The 19,823-nt window shown below is 51.6% G+C and overlaps 1 protein-coding gene and 1 long non-coding RNA gene across 20 annotated transcripts in view; one reads left to right on the forward strand and one right to left on the reverse strand.

Annotated features, from left to right (window-relative positions):
• Window positions 1-10,207: 10,207 nt before the first annotated feature.
• LOC110345223 (uncharacterized) lies at window positions 10,208-12,863 on the forward strand. The gene is made up of 3 exons (XR_015449573.1): window positions 10,208-11,155; window positions 11,446-11,509; window positions 12,665-12,863. It is a non-coding gene; the product is annotated as an uncharacterized LOC110345223 (long non-coding RNA).
• Window positions 12,864-13,050: 187 nt separating this feature from the next.
• Svil (supervillin) overlaps window positions 13,051-19,823 on the reverse strand; it is a 209,241-nt gene continuing 202,468 nt past the window's right edge. For all 19 annotated transcript variants that reach the window (XM_087207029.1, XM_087207036.1, XM_087207027.1 and 16 more), the window contains 5 exons: window positions 19,440-19,595; window positions 17,934-18,077; window positions 16,833-16,957; window positions 14,099-14,254; window positions 13,051-14,000 (listed from right to left, as the gene is read on the reverse strand). In XM_087207029.1, coding sequence (XP_087063155.1) covers window positions 13,914-14,000; window positions 14,099-14,254; window positions 16,833-16,957; window positions 17,934-18,077; window positions 19,440-19,595 — 668 coding nt within the window. In that variant the 3' untranslated portion in view covers window positions 13,051-13,913. The remainder of the gene's footprint in view (window positions 14,001-14,098; window positions 14,255-16,832; window positions 16,958-17,933; window positions 18,078-19,439; window positions 19,596-19,823) is intronic.

Consider the following 19,823-nt stretch of genomic DNA (forward strand, 5'->3'; position numbering starts at 1 on the left):
AAGGTTTTCGTTTTAGCGGAAGAGACCAGCGGGCAAGGGGAACACAAAAGATCCCCCAGAGATAACCCTGCTTGCTCCCTTCATTCAAAGACACAAATGCTTCCACGTGTGCTTGAACATCTTCATCCTGGCAAAGCCTTCCTTAGCCTTCTTCTCCATGCTTCACTCTCCTCGGAACTCCTCTTAGGCCTGACTCCCTGTGAGCTGGTGAGCAGGGCCCAGTATGCTCACCTGTAATCCCAGCTCTCAGGAAGGCTGAGGCAGAAGGATCCCAAGTTTGAGCCCCATCTGGGCAACTTATCGAGACCCTGTCTCAAAAGGAAGAAAAAGGAAGCAAGAAAAAAAGACTAGTGCTAGTGGCCTCATCGTCTTTGCTAAACACTTGCTGCTTCATCAAACAACTTGTCAGTGGGGGGAAGATAAGCAGATGTGCATTCGTCCACGTCTGCGCCTCCAGGCTTCCTTCTGACCTATGTGTCACACTCGCCTCTATTTATGCATCTTAGGACAACCCATGGGCATGAGCCCTTCTGCGATCTCCTCCTTAAGCGCCCACCTCAGAGGCACACTTCCGGGTATGGGCATCTGCGGTGTGCTGCATTGGGTTGCTGCCAGCTGCGCTATTATAAATAGCACTGCTGAGTCCTCAGGCACTTTTGCATTTAACCACCTGCTACTCAGCTGCTTAACTGTTTCCTAGGGGTAGTCCTGACTCACCTAAGGTAGGGATGTGCTTGAAATTTGCTTTTCATTCACTGCCCACATGAGGGTTGAGCCCAAGGAAGAGCTTTGTAACAAACACAGCTGCCCAGTTAGTGCTCAGCTGTTCCGTGTGCCGGACCAGGGGTGAACACTTTGCACTTACTGCCTCATTTGACTCAGCCCAACCCTGCATAGTGGGGTCCTCTGTGACTCTCAGCTTGTAAGCAGGAAGCTGGTATGTATATGCTTGGGTGATTGTTCCAGGCCCACATGGGCAGTGAACAGCCAGGTTGGGGACCACACACCCCTGCAGAGCAGCCTCACTGCAGCGGCGCCCCTGGCTTCCGCCCTGTGGACACTGGCAGCCTTTGCTGACCTGCAGCCTGGTAAGAAGGATCTCAAGGTGCGCCCCACACGGGTCCCAGGACTAAGTGTTAGCCGTGCGCCTGCCCTGCTAGTTCCGGGTAGAAAGCCACCTCCGGGTGCCTGCGCCTATTTGCTCCTGCACCCTGGGGCTGGTGTGGCAGACTCTGTCCCTCCAGGCTCCAGAGTGGGGCCCACATTTCCATTCCAGATGGAAGGCCGAGAACAGAAGGAGCACTCTGCCTCCGATTCAACTGGTGCCCAGCAAGGGGGAAGGGGGCCAGGCAGGGGACCTCAGCGCTTCCCACTCCAGGGAGAGAACTGCAGCTGTGCTCTGCCAGGGTCCACAGCCCTGTGGGGAGCCAGTGAGAGCTGGCAGGGTGACAGCCGGAGGAAGAAAGGACAGAGCTGGGGCCCTTCTCTTTCCGAAACTCCCGCAGAGACAGCTGGCTCCAGCAGGCCTGGTCGCGGGTGCAGCTGCAGCTCCTGAATCGCTTCTCTGTGGTCACCTGCTCAGCGCCCTCCTGCATCCCCAGGCGGCTCTGACCTAAGTGGCCTCAGGCACAAGTGGGCTCACAAACAGGACTCAGAGACAGCAGGATGGAAAAGCCTTTCACGGAGGAGCCCCTGACGGCCACCTGCTCATGAGCATCTCCATCTGGTCTCCTCTCACAGGTGAGGTCAGCGAGGCGAGAGGCCACGCAGCAGGCTCTGTGGGCACCCAGGGTCGCATGGCTCAGAAGTTCCCCACTGGCATCCCGAAACACCGGGGGCTTAACACCCAGCCAGCTGGGCCGCAGTGACCCCCCAGTGGCGGGTGCTAACACAGCATGCGTTTCCTTGTTGATTAGAAAAGAGGTCCACCCTCCTTTCATACACAAGAGGATTGCAGGAAGAATAACCTAACCGGGAGAATAAGGACTATGCCTTAGCTCCCACCACCGGGAGAAGCCAGAATCAACCTTCCTTATGCACATACTTTTTACGTAATTATAATCTTCGCATAAAATGCTTGCTGAACACTACACGCATTTCCTCTGGTCACGAAGAGCTCCTTGCCACTAAGCGTTTACATATAAATACATACATTTCAGTGTCTCGTGCCAAATTTCTCTTAAGTATTTCCATAGCTGGTCAATTCCAGTTTCCTGCTGTTGTAAATAATGTTGAGATGCACATTAGGGGAGAAGCTTTTCATTTACTTTTGTAAACTTTCATAATATAGATTCCTCAGAAGTGGAATTAGTGGGGCCAAGATGTGGGCATTTCAAAGGCTAGTGGTAAATGTCACCCAGTTGCTCTTCAGAGGCCTGGAACCCTGATCCGCCCTCTCCTCCCTGCACTCTGGTTTGACACCTGCCATTATACATTTTAAAATGCTTAACACAAGGCCCGGGGATTTAGCTCAGTGGGACCACCGCCTGCCTCGAAAGTGCAGGGTCCCGAGTTCATCCCTGGTTCCAAAAAATAAAAATAAAAAAATAAAAAAAATTCTTAACTCAATGATCCAAATCATCAATATCTTCAATGGGGATTTGCTGACTGCCTCCAGCTCTATACTCACTTGATAAATAATGACTGACCTATAGTTTCCTATGTGCCAGGCTCTGTGCCAAGCATCCTACACATCTGTCTGCTTTAATCTCCTCAGCATACCCGACTGGCCTCACTGCCTGTGCTTTGTGCAAAAGAAACCTAAGATTCTGAAGTTAAGTGAATTGACCAAAACACACATCCAGTTAAGAGATGAGGATTCAGAATGAAAGAGTTTAACTTCTGTACTTCGCCGCCTTGATGCCAGGCCGGGCCTGGGGCAGACCTGGGCTGCTCTGGCCTGTGATGTCCACTCCTGGCTGGGAAGCCTCTCACTTGGAGAGGATCAAAGGGGTAAAGCCACCAGGGTCAGATCCACGAAACCCGCAGGCAGCCTTCCCTCTGCCCACCATGTTCCACTCCACTGACTGCTGACCCATTGGTGGTGCTGGGCCACGCTCTTGGTGGGAGGTCTGGACGGGAGAAAGGCCACCCTTTCCCTCAGTAGCTCACACATTCCTTCAGGTTGAAGGTAAACACACGATGAGTTTTACAAGACTGACACAGTAAAGCCATGGAAGAGGTGAGGTTGGAGAGCCTTGGGCATTTGGAGAAGAGAGTGACATCCAGGAGGTGACACTTACGTTTCCTAAAGGCTGAACATTTTAGTTGGCAAGGAGGGCAGGATGAGACTGAAAGCAGAAGTCCGGAGCGAGCCAAAGGGTGGAAGGGGGACCCTGGGGACCTTCCACATGAGGACAAGGGACGTCACTTTGAAAGGTGGTGTTCGGCCAAGGTCAGAGGTCTGCCCTTGATGCAGGCTGTGGGCAGAGGCGTGGCACCATCTAGGGGTCAATGACTGATGCCGTCCCATCGGGATGGAAGGAAGACCCTGAATTCAGGTGAGACACAAAGAAGCCTGAGCCAGGGAGAAGAGCGTGGGAAGGGGAGAAGAATGGCAGATTGGAGAGGGGTGTAGAGGTGGAACTCGTAGACTGGATGTAGTTTGTGGGTGCTGGCCTCCTCGGCTGCCTCTGCCATGTTAATGCAGCTGCCCTCCTGCTGGGTGTCTGTCCATCGCCTGTCCTGAGGGCATCAGGGCCGTCCTGCTCTGGCCTATCACGGCCTCCAGCTGTCCTCCAGGCTCCCTCCACAGCCACCTGCACACCTCCTCCTGGAGGAATCTTGTGTTTGGTGGTCCAAACCAGGATGCTTGAGAAAATGAAAGGGGGCCCTACAAACAAATTACCCTAGGCAGAGATAGGCCAGGACTGTCCAGAGCAAGTCTGGACTCCCTAGCTAGAGGGATCATTTGCAAATATGAGTGAGTCACACACTCCCCTGCTAAATGGCTTCCCTTTGCAATAAGAATAAAGCCCTACATGTCCCGGTGTCTGTGAACTGATCCCATAACCGTGGACGTGTGTGCACCATGGCTAATAGGAGTTTGGCACCCGAGTCATCTCTTGGCCCTGACATCCTTCAGGCAGCTGGCTAAGGAGCCTTCTGATGAGCAGGAGATAAACTGCAGAGCAGCCAGCTCACCGTGTGTCCCTGTCGTCACCACCTGTTTGGGCCACCATTGCTTCCCACCTATATTACAACAGCCTCGTGCCCCACCTGCCTGACAACAGCCTTGCTCCTTCCAATCCATCTTCCATCCTTCAGCTAGAGTGGTCGGCAACAACAAATATATACAGACATATTCTGGGGGGATAGTGCCTCAGTATGTCAGCCATGAACTGCTAGGTCCTAGTGTACCTTCCACTTCAGACTCCCAGGACAGCAGGCACATGGCACTGGCCCAGCTTTATCCACAGAAATACCAATCATATTATTTTCTCACTTCATGTCTCCCCATTACATTCAGGACAAAAATCCAAATTCCTGAGCATGGCACCCAGGATAGTTTGCTATTTGACCTGCTGGCTTTGCCAGGCTCGGTGCTTGCTCCAGGCCCCAGATTGGTTCCTCTTGTCCCTCAGTAGTTTTTGGGTCTGCAGAGGTGCCATAAAAAGGCTCCATGCAGCTCTTGCCTCCTGCTGTCCCCCTCCCTCCCTGTCCCTGGGTAACCCTATCATCCTCGTAGCTCAGGGGACACGTCTTTTCCTGTGGACGCCTTTGTGCCCCCATACTCCTAACTGCCCCTCTATGGCTGACCTCCGTCTTAGCATTTGTCACACGATGTTCTAACTGGCTATTTAACTGTGTCCCTGTCCCCCTAGAATGTCAGCCCCCAGAAATATTAATTATTCAAAATGAGAACACAGAGGTGACTCTGCCTCCTACCACAGCATTCTCCAGTGAGTATCTGACTCCAGGGAATACCATCGTGCCTGACTTACAGTTTACTACTGATTAGGCCTGGACTCTTAAAAGCTACACACATTTTAACTCTAGAAAAAACCGCAAGTGATTTCTGCCTGGTAGAAAAGGGTAACTACCAATGTTGAGCTTTTATTACCTTGTAGGATATTGACCAGTTTCACATATAAGTCTGAAATGTTATTCTATCATTTATTTTCCCATTGTCTCTTTGTTTACAGCAGCACATATGTATCTGTGTACATATGCTTTTTATCTTCTCCTCTTCTGGACTTCCATTACCGTCCTGATGATTCCATCATTAGCAGTTTCATGATTCCAGTGGCTCACTGGTCTGTGGTGGCCGTGGGAGTGTGCTGTTTAGCAGGCTTCAAGTGAGGCCCTGCACAGGGACTGTGGACAGCCAGCAGCTTCTTGGAGCGGGGGCTTCTGGGTCGACTACAGCTTTCCTGTCGAGGTCAGGTCCTATTAGTGATGGAGCTCAGCTGGGTACAGTGGCCTGGACACCTTTGCCCATCTCTCTGAGGAGCACCCTTGGCTCTAGGGCTCCCCTAGGATGGCGAGACTTTCCCAGGGCTCCTCTTTGGTCTGAGACTATTTCTTCTCCATCCTTCCTCCTGCCTGTCTCCTGAGAGTCAGACATGCCTCATCCTCTGGAGCCTGTCCCTGACTCCTCCTGCCCCTTCTCCAATTAATAGCTTGCATAACCAGCCTTGTCTTGGGACCTACTTCCTAGAGGATCCAAAATAACATAGGGCTCCCCATCTATCTGTATAATGATTTGCTTTTTAACTTCTTGAAAATTACACTTGGCCAGCAGTTGAAAGACAATCATCCGTACTGGTCTAACCTGCATATCCAGCATAGGATTTATACCAGGGTAGTTGCTCAATAAGTGCTTGCAGAATGAATGGATGGATGAGAACAACCCTGCTTCTAGAGGCTTGTGTGCATAATGTAATACTGGTCTTGGTGGGGTCAGAGCCCTGATGGAAGGGGAGACTGGGCCATATTTTCTGACTGTGATTTGGAGCAACTGGAAATGTCCCCGAATCACCTTAAAACTTTGAGTTCATGGGTGTCTTTCATGGGAAAGTGCTCATGCCTTCCTCATGACCTAACTTCTCTCGGAACCCTTGCCAGGGCAGAAGGGGGAAGTCTGTGTGAGCAACAGGAAGTGAGAAACCGGAACCGGAAGTAGACCTCGATGGACGAGTTGACGGGACCATCCCAGTACAGGACTGGGAAGTGAGGTCCTGCCGGGCCTCCCTGTGGCCGGACATCATGCTGCTGCCTCCAGCCCAGCTACTCCCAGGCCAGGGGTGGGCATGGGGTGGGCAGCAGCTGCCAGAGCCCACCGGCGGAGTGGGAAGGAAGCCTGCCTCTTCCTGCCTCTGGGCAACAGGGGAAAACTGGAATGCTAATTCGGAAATTTGCTGAGTCTTGACAGATACAAAATCTATGAAAGCCTGTATTTAAAATTATGTTTCCGATTATTCCATTTTCCCTGCTTGGTTATTCAGCAAGTTGAATAGATGATTATGAATCATTCCCAAGTGTGGCTAATTAAATATTTGATAAATAGAGTTTAGCACTTTTCATCTGCAGAGAGCTTGCCTGACATTAACTAATTGAGCCGAACAAAGGCATCACCTTCGTTCTGCAAATGGCAAGGCTGGCAAGGAGAAGACGGTGAAGAAAGCCCCCTCGGCCCCCGTAAACATAGATCTGTGTGCACAGGCGCGCGGAGTCTCGGGGCAGGAGGGGCCGTGGTCCGGAGTTTGATTCGCGAGTGCAATTCCCGGGTTGCTCCTGCACGGCCTGGCCCTGGCCCTGGCCCTGGCCCTGCCTCTGGCTCTGGAGCCCGCCTGGCGTCAGCGGCTGGGCCACAGCGCCACCTGCTGGCCCTTGGCCTAAGCGCCGCTGAGCAGGGCGCTTCCCGCACCGGCCCCTAGAGGGCTGCAGCTGCTGCTGTTTCGGAACTGCTGCAAGTCTGCGAGAAGGCCATTTCCATGTTAGCAGCAGATACTGCACGCTAACCTGTCACCTCCAGGTCGAAATTAGCGCCGCGGGAGAGACTGAGGACTTGACTGGGTCTCCCTGGGAAGGGGCGTCACCGGCAGCACAGGACGCGGAAGGATTTGGACTCCAGCGGGGCAGGGTGCGCGAGCGGGCTGCGCGGGGTGGCGGCCTGGCTGCGGAGCAGGAGCTCAGACCCTTCCTTGGGTAATGGGCTTGTGCGGGGTGGGGGTGGGGGGGGCCCAGCTTGGCCTTGCGAAGGCCTCCCGCGGGGCAGGTGGGCGCCCGCCAGCTGCGTGGCCCAGAGCGCTGCTCCTGTGACAAAACACCTGAGATGACCAACTGCAGGGAAGGAGAGGTTGACTCTGACGCACAGATTCAGGTTTCAGTCCAGTCCCTCACCCCATGGCTGTGGTGACGCAGGACACCATGGCAGAGCACTTGGCAGAGGAGGCCTGTTCACCTCACAGGGGCCAGGAAGGAAGAAGAGGGAGGCCCTTCAAAAGCATGCGCCGGACCTCCTTCCTGCCCTACACGCCCAGCCCCGAGAGGTCCACGAGCTCTCGGTAGTGCACAGGCGGGGTCCAAACCTTCCAACATGGCCCTCTGGGGGCGCATTCAAGACCCGGACTAGCTGGACAATCTGTGTCTTGCCCCCGTGATGGGTGGAGACAGGTCCGTGCGTTCTCCTGAAAGGTGGTCTCGAGTCCTGAATTGCTCTCTGGCCCGTTCATTTTCAGCAGCCCCCCTCCCCCCCCATTGCATCCCGATGCACCCCGCTCCCCGCGAGAAGTCCCGCAGGAGACGCCGGCTGTGGGCACCCGAGTGTCCCTGTCTGCACAGAAGCTCAGGAAAGGAGCCAGGGCCTTCTGGATTCCAGGCGAAGGGAGCAGGAGGAAGGTGGCCATGTCTCCCCCACCCGCCAGGGGTTCCTGAGGTCTGGGGCAGGAGTGTCCACTGCGGGGCACACAGTGTCCCACCAGGAGGGGAGACACCCGAAGGGCTCCTCGCCCTCTGCCTTACACGCACGGAGTCCTTCTGAAGATGGAGGTGAAGCTGTCAGCTTTAGATTTCAAGAAGAATCAGGCCTGCGTCCCTCGAGGAAGGCCAGTGCTCAGTTCCCTGAAGCCTAGCGCCAGGCCAGCGGCCGAGTTCCTATCCAGGCTGTTCTTCCTAACTCCTGCTGATGGAGTGCTGGCCCCAGCCCGAACCCTCAGGAAGCCCCGGGGGTCTGAGGGTGTGGAAGCATCTGTGGATTCCTCCTCTCCTTTAGTGTCCTGGGCCACCACATCGCTTTGCTTCAGTGGGGAAAAATTTCCCAGATTGCCCTGCCCTTTGTTATTGCACAGTTGCTGTATGCCAGCCCGGGCCTTCGAATACCTTGTCTTACTTTGCAGCCACATGTGCTGCAGGATCTGGTACCATCAGCCCACTCTGTAGATGTGAACGAGGGACAGCGAGGTTGGGTAACTTGCTCAGGGTAACAGTGGTAAGGTAAGGGGCAGAGCAGGCCTTGGAAGCCGGGGAGACCCCAGAACCCTTTCCCTGGGAGATGCATCCTCCTGCTGCTGTTTGTAGGGCCAGCAGCTCCTCCACCTGTCCTGCCTCCCACACAAGTGACACCAGAGAGGAGCAGGAGACAGTTGTTAACACTGGTCAGTCAGCGATTGAGGACTAGCGTCTGCCCTCCGTGTGGAGGCCATAGGACACTGAGGAGTCGGTGGTCACTCAGACTCAGCCTCTCCCATTCCCCAGCATGGGAAGGCATCAGAACTGAGCCCTCAAGAGCCCCTCAGTAAAATGGGGTGACAGCACCTCATAAGGTCATGTCATAGTCCACTCGGTGTTTCTCAACAGAATATCTGACGCTGGATGGAGTATTAGGAAAAGAAGTTTATTGGACTCGATTCTGAAGGTTGGGAAGTCCAAAGAGCGTGGCACCGCTGGTTGCCAGGGACCCCTTTGCTGCGTCACAACCTGGTCAAAGAGTAGAAAGAAAACAGGCCCTGTGAGCAAGCAAGGAAACCAGAGAGCCTGCCTGCTCTTGCCATAGCAACCTGCTCTGTGGTGCGGAGGAGTCCACTTCCTGCCAAACTTGCTCCAGTCCCAGGAGGCAGCACCAACCCATTCGTGACCTAATTACCTCCCACTAGGCCACGCCTCTTAAAGGTCCCACCATCTCTGCACTGTCACACAGGGCCAGCGTCCAGCACCTGCGCCTTCTGGGGACAAACCGCGTCTGTACCATGGGGGCCTGCTATGAAATCGGAGGAAGCAACTGGTATAGGGCGAATTCCTTCCCTAGGGCCCCCCACAGTAGGGAGAGCTGGTAATGGGTCTGAGTGTGTCTGTAGTACTCAGGCCCGCTCATTCAGGAGGAGCAGAGGTAACCAAGCCGCCTCTGCGACATGCAGGTCTGTCACCTTAGCTGAACCTCTTTAGTTCTGTATGTGTTGGTCTTCTGTTAAAAATGCCCAATCAGTATCATGGGGCCATTCACATTGTTTTTTTGAAAGAAAAATAAACATCTTAAAAAAAATTAAATTTATTGGGCTGGGGATGTAGCTCAGTAGTAGAATACTTGCCTAGCATGCATGAGTGCTGGGTTCCATTCCCAGTACTGAAAAAAAATAATTAATTTAAAAATTAAAAAGTTAAAGCCATCATTAAAATAGCAGTATAAGACGGAGAGATGCTTAATGTTTTCAGTGGAACAGAATACTTCTTGTCTTCTGGAGTAGTTTCTAAAACGAAAGCAAGGGTTAGCAGAGCTAAACAAGATTCCTAGAAAAAATACTATTGTGGGTTGTTTGTTGGTGATCTCAGAACTGTTTCTGAAGACATCTTTATGGGCCCTAGACTGGAAGAGTACATTAATAAATCCAAGTCCTTAATGGTGTGACTGTAAAGGCACAGGATGGAAGCACTCACACAGGGGGTCAGTTAGGCAGGGGACAAATACTGGGTGGCCATGGGAAGCTGGTCATGGAGAAGGGATGCTGCCCAGCTTCCCGATGAAGCCAAGGCCCAGGTAGGGCCAGGTCAGCCCTGCATCTGAACAGGCCTGGCAGTTTCCCATCCCTTCTCCCTCCCATGCACCTCTCTCAGCCACGAGTCCCTCATGGCTGCCCTTGCCCTAGCTGTGCTGCCCTGGTGACGTGGCCCTCCCTTCCTGCTCCCGTTGCTCCTGCCAAGTCTTCATCTGTGCTGACACCTGACTGAGGCTCAGTGGCAGTGAGAGATCCGACCAGCCCCTCCGGGGGGCTGAGACTTCTTCCATGAGGCCAACTTGATTCCTTCCCCTCTCCTTTCTCCCCTGGCAAGCCCCGCCTGGCACTGCTTAGTGCCCTAGAGCAGCTGTAACAGATGACCACAAACTGGGCGCTGCGCCACAGAAACATCACCACCTCACAGTTCTGGAGGCCAGAGGTTCGAGTCAAGGTGCTGCCAGGGTTGGATTCTCCCAAGGCCTCTGCTGGCCTTGCAGACGGCCGCTTTTGCGCTGTGTCTCCATGTGGTCTTCCCTGCCTGTGTGCTTGTCTCTGTCCAGATTCCCTGTCCAGTAAGGCTGCCAGCCACTGGGTTACGCCCACCCTACTGCGCTCCTGTAATCTGGTTAGCTAAAGATCTCCAAATGAGGTCAAATTCCGACATACTAGCAGTTAAGACTCCAATGCATTTTTGGGAAGAAGCAGCACAATTCAACCCATTACAGAGTTTGATTGCATCATTATCTGTAGTTCCTGTTGAGCTACATTACTCTCCTTCCCCTGGAATGCAGGCTCCTTGCCATTCAGAGCTTGGTAGATGTCACATTTGTATTCTGTTGAGCCTTATTGTTAGCTCACACCCAAGAAATATTTAAATGAGTAAGTAACACATGCTCACATTCCTGGATGAATATGGACCCTTTTGAGTAACAGAGCATGCCATCCCCCACACACTGCAGCGGATGCTATGGCTGCCATGGGAGCTGGATTTGAACCTGTGGAAAGATGATACTGACAACCAGAAAAAGGCTTCCTCACTGGGGACGGGGACTCTGTATCATCATTGGCAAACAATTCTTCCGTTAGCTTTGTGACTCCTGATGTTTAAAGTGGAACGGCCTCTCTTAGGAAGGAACCACTGATGGAGGAGGGCAGGGAGGACATCTGTTTTATCATCACCTCCTGGGACAGGCTTTGATACCAACAAGTCCTGCAGTTCTCAAGTGCATTCTTTAGTTACTGTTTTTTTTCTATATGCAGAAGCCAGTCAGGAAAAAGTACTAGTTATATTGTTGCCTGTCTTGGTCCCATTTTATATTTCTTTCCTTCCATATAAGCACAAGCACAGGGCTCTTGTCCAATTGTTGCTCAGAATTTCTTTTCCTTTGTGGAGCTCGCTCACAGATCTGATTATGGCCATCTCAAGATGAATGCCACAGTGGCATTTGGACAGTAAAGTTGGACTTGCTAATTCAGCAAGATTTAATAACGGGTAACTTGTGTCCATTTCCAGCTAATGCAAGTCAGTTCCAGTGTCGGCCCTGAGACTTCCAGAACCCACGGCGTCAGAGCTGGAGGTACCTTTACTTTCTGCGATGGTTCAATGTAGGTGTCGGCCTGACTGGGTGAAGGGCTCTCAGAGCACTGGTCGTGTTACTGGGGCGTCCTGTGGAGGTGTCCCGGGAGGACGCTGGCCTGTGAGTCTGAGAGAACTGAGTCGGGAAGGTGTGTCCTCAGTGTGGAAGGGCACCGCCTGCTCTGCTGAGAACAGAGAATGCTGAGCTTGTCTCTCTGCTGGAGCAGGATGCATGCTTCTTATACTGCTGCGGACATCAGAGCTCCAGGTTCTTTGGTCTTGGGGCTCTAGGTCTTACACCAGCGGCCTCTGGCTTCTCTGGCTCTGAAGCCTGTGGTCCTGGACAGCCAGCCACACACCAGCTTCCGAGGGTCTCCACCCTGCACGTGGCCTGATGTGAGACTCCTCAGGCCCCATAGTCACATGAGCCTATTGCTCTAATAAGGTCATCTATTTATCATCTATCAGTCTATCCTCTATATCTATCTATCTTCTTCTATCTCTTATCTGTCCATCCATCCCACCATGGGCCAATCCTCTGTCTTCTGTTGGTTGTATACTTCCGGTGTACCTAAGAACCCAGGTGCTTTCCTGAACCTGTCACAGATATCTGCAACCCTGTCTCTCCTTTTTGTGATGCTCACAGGTTGCCCTATTCTCTCTACAACCCTTTTCCCACTCCTCTTTGGAGACTACCCGTAGGACATATACTCTCTCCTCTCCCCTCCACTTGATTTTTATTTGATCTGTAATTTCCAGGTGTATGATAACCACCCCTGAACTTTCATTCATGTGCTTTCCTATCTCACTACCATCCTTTCAAAGAGCTGCCCCTTGATCTTTGCCCAAGACCCGGCAATGCAGGCAAGATCTCCTCTCTTAAGGACATTAAGGCAGGGGAGTTAAGCAGCTTCCCAGTATCACAGAATCAGAACGTGGTGGGGCCAGAGCAGCCCACAGGCCCCGATCCTGTGCAGGGCTTGGAGGGGCGGGGCATGTGCGGAAGATACTACGTTTAAGGCAAATGTGTGACTGTCAGATGTGTCAGGCTCAACTTAAGGGAAGGAGCAGTGGCTCTATGAAGTTAGAATCCACCTGTAGATTTTGTTTGAAACCATAGGTTTTCTTCTTTTCTTTTTTGTGCATACCTTGGCAGGGCCTCATGCACACCAGGCAAACACTACCACTGAGCTGCAGCCTCAGCCCTGGATTTGGAATTTTAAGAATGTATGAACATGTGAGGAGCTTTCTAGACACCTTATATATCCATGTTTTAAAGGCACTGTGATCTTTAAATGTAGATATAGTTGTAGAATGGAGCTTCTGATAAATGATGACCTGCAAAAATATCTTCACTGCAGACCTCAGTCTAATTTTACAGGTCAAATATTTGGCTATTTAATCTCATGACTCTCTATAAAATCTAGCCCTGAAGTTATAGCAGTTAATATTTAATGACAAAATGTTGGTGCTATGTTGACAATTACAAATACATTTTTTTCCACAAAGCAACATGCTTAGAATGCAGTGTGAACCAACCAGTTCATTGTTGTGATTATTCTGAAGTTTTTATTTTGGAGTCCTAGGTCACAAAATGACATGCGTAATGTTTACAATGGGTTTTACAAATTGAGATGTTTTTATTCCTACTATTTGAGAGCAAAACTGTAGGTAAATGTTCTATACCAGCATTAAAAATGCAGAGCAAACTTTTCTGTATATAAACTGTACATAAAAACAAGGCACTATACATTTTTTGGGAGATATTAAGGTAGAAAGGTTGATTCGCGTGGATTCTTCAGCGTCCACACCAGTAAGTACAAATTCTCTGTTCATTTTAGCACCAGAAGTACCACTCAGAACAAGTCAGGCCTAACTCAGAAGGAGGCTTCTGGATGTGTATGAAGCTGCAGCGGGGTGGCAGACTGAATTCAACAGAAGCCACTCCAACTACCTTGTAATAACCCTTTGATGCCAAAAGAGAGAAAAATTAAAAGTGAATGAATACATATTGCTTTGTTAAATACATATTTGATTTATACGGTGTTTATATAAATATATATATTTTAGAATCCACAAACTGTCAAAATAACACTTTATAAAGAGAACTGCTTCAAAAAAGAAAAATACAAAGGCAACGCCGAGCTGGAACAGGAGGGCAGGCTGCGGGGCTGCCGAGCAATCACTGCGGAAGTGCGCATGACAGAGGCCTTTACTGACACCCCCGCAGAACGGTGGAAAGCAGGTTTCCGAAGAGTTCTCTTAAACATTTACAAAATACACAACTCCGGGACAAGCAGTATCGTTAATAAGGTCAGGTTTGGAAAAACTCATTTAAATAGCAACAGTCTCCAGAATCGGCCTTTCCGGTCCGGCGCGCTGAGGTGCCCGCTCGGTCTGCCCGGCTAGAAGAGCCCCTTCGCTTTCTTGAGGTTCACCTGCTTCCAGGCAGGCAGTGCACTGTACTCGTCTCGCGTCATGTCCAGGGCGAACTGAGGATGCACAGGGATCGCGGGTGGCCGAGTGAGGCGACGCTCGGCAGGGTGGGGCTTCCTGCCATCCCACCCCAGGGGAAGGGGACGCTGCTTACCTCGAAGTCTTCATCGGTGAGATAGATCTCAAGCTTCAGAGGGTCAACTCCTTCTGGCAGTGGCCTGGCGAGGAGATCGGCCAGGGGGTAGATGGTCTTACAGAGCTTGGCTAGGACGTCTTCCACCAGGGTGATCTGATTCGACACTTCCGTGTCCTGGAGAGCAGGGGGAACAGAGAGAAGAACTTGGTGTGGTCTCTGCAGGAACACGTTTTGTCAGGGGCTCATCTCATGGTTGTTATCTAAAATGTCCCACAAAAGGCTCACGGTGCTGAAGGCCTGGCCTCTAGCTGGTGGGCTCTGTGGAAGTGACTGGGGTGGCAGTGCTTTCACTTCATCAGTGGATTAACCCACTGATGAGGTCATAGTGCAGTGGGCTTATTAAGAGGTGGGGCCTAATTGGATGATGCAGGTCACAGGGAAGGTGTCTTTGAAGGGTATATTTCATCTCCAGCCTCTTCCTCTCCAGGGGTTTGCTTCTGTCTCTGATTTGGGGCCACCACGGGGTGAACAGCTCTGTTCCACTACATGTACCTTACCTTGCCACAAGCCCAGAGGCAACAGAGCCAGCCAACCATGGACGGAACCCTCTGACACTGTGAGCTAAAGCAAACCTTTCCTCCTTAAATTGTTTCTCTTAGGTATTTTGTCACAGCGACAGAAAGCTGGCTAACACAGCCTGCAAATGTGCAACTCTGTCCCCTCTGCACTGCACCTGGCGTGGAGCTTCCCTTTACTGGGGAGGGAACAGGGCTCTGCGTGCAAAGGAACTGGTCACAGGCCTGTGGGTCTCTTGACTTTCTCACCCTACCATGAAGTTTCTAGTAAATCCTGTCTCAGAGCTACCTCCAAAAAATGTTTAGGGACCCTCTTGTGAGTGAATTATGGAAGAAGACGATGGGCTCTGAAGTCTAAACACCAGACGCTTCCAAATAATGGAATGTGTTTACAAATATTTCAAAGCAATTAACCTTAAAAGAAATCTCACCACACTACCCTTTCCTTAGACTCTGTTTTTAGTCCATAATAGGAAAGGAAAGGAAGGATGGGAGAAGGGCTCAGCGGTAGAGCATTTGCTCTGTGTTTGACCCTAGCACCTAGAATATTCTGGGGATGAATCGAGCCTTTTCTTTCTCCCATTTAAACCACTGTGTGCATTTAATCTGAATAGGCTATTCTGGGTGAGTTATCTTCCTCCATTAAACTGGGATCCTGGATATGCTGCCCTCCTTTCGGGTGGGTGGACAAGGGAACGAATAACCAAGGCTGTCACCAAATTCGGCAACAGACAGGCCAGACTGGGTGGAGAGGCGGCTTTGGGAATGGCTGGCCTGGGCCTGCACAGGGTTCCTCCTCTTGCTGTCTCAGACGTGGGGCAAGTGACCAAAGTGCCTTAGCTCTTACTCTCAGAAGAGGGGGATGACACTAAGGTGAGTCTTGGAGAGCTACTGGATGATTAAATGAGAACATAAAAGCAAAGCGTTTGGAGCAGTCCTAGTGCAGAGCACACGCTCAGTGAATCTTAGTTACAAGAGCAATGTGCCGGTGTAGGAAGCCCAATTTTCCACAGGGCTGGAATCCCCAAAGGCCTGCACAGCGCCGCATGCCCACTGCTGACTGCCAGGGCCCACAGTGAGCACAGAAATACGATGGGGGTTTAGGGGCTTGGGCTTAGTCTGCAGGAAGCAGCCACAGTGCCTACAATCCCAGAGCTGTGGGCTTTTGTGATCCCATATTTATTGTGACTGGAACAGTCTCGCTGTAACTATGTCGGAAGGAGTCATCAGCGCCTTCCCGGAGGAGATCAAATCCACCTGGTTAGAGTAAGCTGTCAGAAGGGCTGGGGTGTGAGGCGCCCCAGGGTGAGGCCCTTGTCAGCATGTGCCAGACCCTAGGCCCCAGCCCCCACCCCAAGGAAACAGGTTAGGTGAAGCAGCAACATCCATGCCATTACAGAGCCTCACTCTACTGCTGCACATCAGCGGACTTTTCTCGGTTTAAAATCACATAGATTCCCTCTCAAATACACTGAAGTCATTTCTCCCTGAAAAGCAGCTTTCTCTTACACAGCAACAGAATCAAAGGGAGAACACCTGTCTCTCACCAAACCAAAGAAACCCTGGGCGTTGCCAACGCTGGTGAGGTTAACTCGCACAGTTCTTGTCCATGTGCTGGGAACATAAAACACTTCTGGATGCTAACACATTTTGGTAGGTAGACGCCATGGAGGCCTCGTGTAACCCCAGGTGGCCACATGAGAGACAGATGAGACGCATGCAGCACCTCATCTCGGATGAGCCACGATATGCTCACTCTTTCAGTCAAATACATACATTCATGTACCACAGGTTTATTTTGTGTCTCTTCTTGCAAGGTTAACATCTGAAATGTGAGGACTTGGATTGTATTCTGTGAGAAGCAATGTTTTTTAGCTAACAGAATGAAGAGACAGCAGCTTTTATTTACAGTCTTTAAAGTAAGTAAATTCAGCTATGTAAGAATTTAAACTCTGAGAACTACATATAAAACATTGCCCAAACTGATCAATGGACTTCCCATGAGGCCTCTCTTCACCCTAAGGTAATTCTGTGTGAACCCATTGGTATGTTGCACAGGAAAAGACAAACACGAAGTGCCTTTGGCTGCACTGTAAAAGTGCAACTGGATGCTTCCCCCTGGCAAAGTCTGCCATGGTCCAGCAGGCAGGGGTCACGGCGGCCAGGCATGTGCTCACCATTTCTGTGATCTCAGCAATGTCCTCCCTATGCTCCCAGCTGGGAAACATGTTGGTGAAGGTCAGTGGCTCCAGACCAGCATGGAGAAGGTAGGACTTGGGGGGCGGCTTCTTGAGGTTCTTTCCTGAAGTAAAGCAGAATGCAAATGGCAGCAGCCCCAACGACCCTAGCTTTCTCTGATTTCCCTTGGAATCTTTGCTTCTTTGTTCAGAACTTTTGACTTCATGCTTAAAATGTGGGCTCGGAGTGGTTCATAACAACATGTGGATGATGTTTGCCCAAAATGCTAATTTCACTCCTATGGCTGTCACAGTGGCAGGGAGTCAGGTGAGTCCACATCCTGACCCCAACAAGACGCTTCTGAGTCCCTGGAGAGCCGGGTCCTCCCCCTGGAGCCTCAGGTGGGGCTCTTACACCTTCCTCATTTGCCCCCAGCAGTTTCCCTCTGACACCCTAGTGTACAACGGACTTTAGTAGCATCAGACAGCAAAGGACAGCATTTTTTTAAATGTTATACTTTTTACATTTGGTGGAAATTCTAAGTTGCTACTTATTATGAGAGTTTTTCAAGAAAAGGATGAACTATGCATGCTCAGAGATATTAAGCCCATCAATAAAACCACAAATATTAATTACTGTCATTTTCATTCATATAAAAGACCACGTATTGTGGGTAAATGGTACAGTAAAAACCCCATGAATTTTCTATAGGTTTTTTTCCCATGAAGATAATACTAAAACAATACTGAGTGAGGAAAAGGGTTGGCATTGGCCTGTCAGCCAGTTTGGGGAGATTCCTGTTCTCCCTGCAGACAGCGAGCGTGGTGGTCGTTTACCTGTCTCTCACCATGAATAATCCCAGGTTTGAGACCTGTATGTCCCACAGCACAACTTGAGGGTCATGAGTGAGATGGCCTCACAATGTGAAAGAGAAAAACTGGTTCTTCATTGTGGAAGCCAAGAATGTACTAACTGTGAAATCGGTACGCCTCAAAAGGTTAAAGGGGGAAGCTGGTTCCCGCGAGGTCTGTGGGCCTATCCCGGTGGGGGTGCAGCAGGAGGGGGTGGAGCAGCCCCAGCCGCCCCGTGGAGGCGCTCACCTCTGCAGTACTGCAGCACGGTCTCCATGGCGCTCTTCCGGTCCGAGGCCCAGCGGATGCGGGCAGAGCCGGTGATCTTGTTCTGAATGGGCCACCAGCCTTGCCACAAGTACACCTCGTGGTGATTGTCCACGAGAAAGAGTGCTGTGGGAGTGAGGACAGGCCCGTCAGGAGCTCGTGGGTGGATGCTTCCAGCTCCCTGTGCCCAGGCAAAGGGGCTGCTCTGTCAGACAGTGACACAGCGCTCCAGTCCAGGGGCCCAGGGGCGAATAGAGGAGCCCTCCCCTGCACACCTCAGCCCTCGGAAAGGCCAACTTGGAGAAGCCCCTAGGTAGAGAGCAGGCGGCAAAGGTGTGGCCTCTTCCTTTCCGTTGCCTCTCGGCCTCACCTTTACCCCAGCTCAGCCTCGGGCTGCCCACGGCCCCTCTGGAGACTTGGGGCGGGCCAGGCCATGGCGGGGCCTCGGCCACACAGGCCTCCAAAGAGCACGGTCAGACCAGAGCCTGGCCCAGGTTTCAGCGATCACGCCCACTGGTCTGCCTAGCGGTGATGTGGGTCCACAGTTCTCTCCGAGAGAAATGGGCTCTGAAAAGCAAAACTTCACTTCTCCCTTTTCATTTTCTCGCCTGCAAGCCCTCGGTCTGACTCTTACTCCACCTGGCAAAGCTCTCCCATTGGCTGGCTCAGCTCACCCTGGGAAAGCCACATCCTTTAAAAGCTCAGGGGAGGTTGCTAATCCAGGCTCCGGGGAGGTATCACGAGCTCAGGGGCGGCTGGGCTCGGGCTTCATGGGCAGCAGGGTGGGATCCCAGGAACTCTCCCTGCAGAAGGAGGGCACAGACGCTGCTGGCTGCCGGTGGTGGCCAGGTGGAGACAGCCCTGACCTTGGAATCCAAAGACCCAAACTGGAATATTGGCTCTGCAGTGACCCAGACACTGCTCTTGGACTAACTCAGCTGATCCTTCACCCTTTGCTTTCCCATGCTCCCTTGCAGCTGGAGTGGCCATGTGACACTCTTTGGCCAATGAGATATGAGCAGAAGTCTGCTGGGGGCATCTGGGAAAGCATTTTGCTTTATCTCATGAAAGAGAGAAACACGGCTTACATGGCCCTTTCCCCTACTCCCTATTTTTCTGTTCGAATGCAAACATGATGGCTGGAGCAAGGGCAGTTGACCAGGGACCATGAAGCAACACGTCTGAGAGGAAGGCTGGGAGAGGAGCAGAGCCAGCAGCCTGATGCTGTTGTGCTTAGTGTATCACTGAGGTCTTTGGGCCACAGGCCTTGCCACAAGTAAACCTTGTGTGACTGTCAAGGAGAAAAAATGCTGTGGGAATGTAAGTCCTAGACCATCACATGCAGTTGGCTTCCTTCCCTTTCATTTTGGGGTGGGTGTGAGAATTAAGTGAGACAGCACCAGCAAGGGTTTCCATGGTACACTTGGCAAACAGAGACTGCACAATACAGGAAACGCTGACAGGATGGTGTGGCCCTGCGGGCTTTACCTGGCTGTGGGGCGCTGTACAGGTCCTCCTGTAGGAAGGGCATCGAGCTGACCAGAGAGGGCGCCCGGGCAGGGTACACGAACTCCGTGGCTGAGAAGTCTCCAGAGGAGCTGCTGAGGATGAACAGGCGGGGTGCGAAGTTAAAACTTCCAGGATCTTTGAAAGAAAAGAGAGTGGAGGTGAAGACCATATGCACCAAATTCCAGATGACTGAAGACAAAACATGAAACAGTTCACAGAGTCAGTGGTCACAGAGTGGTTTACAGGGTTTATCGGAGCTTGGAGGTGGGGCAGCCTCTGTGTGTGTGTGTGGTGCTGGGGATGGAGCCCAAGGCCTCCTGCATGCTGGGTAAGTACTGCACCCCAAGCTACATACCCAGCCCA

Source organism: Heterocephalus glaber, unplaced genomic scaffold (assembly GCF_053883595.1).
Source record: "Heterocephalus glaber isolate CG9 unplaced genomic scaffold, H.glaber_assembly_v1.0 deba00000738, whole genome shotgun sequence".
NCBI classification, from domain to species: Eukaryota; Metazoa; Chordata; class Mammalia; order Rodentia; family Bathyergidae; genus Heterocephalus; species Heterocephalus glaber.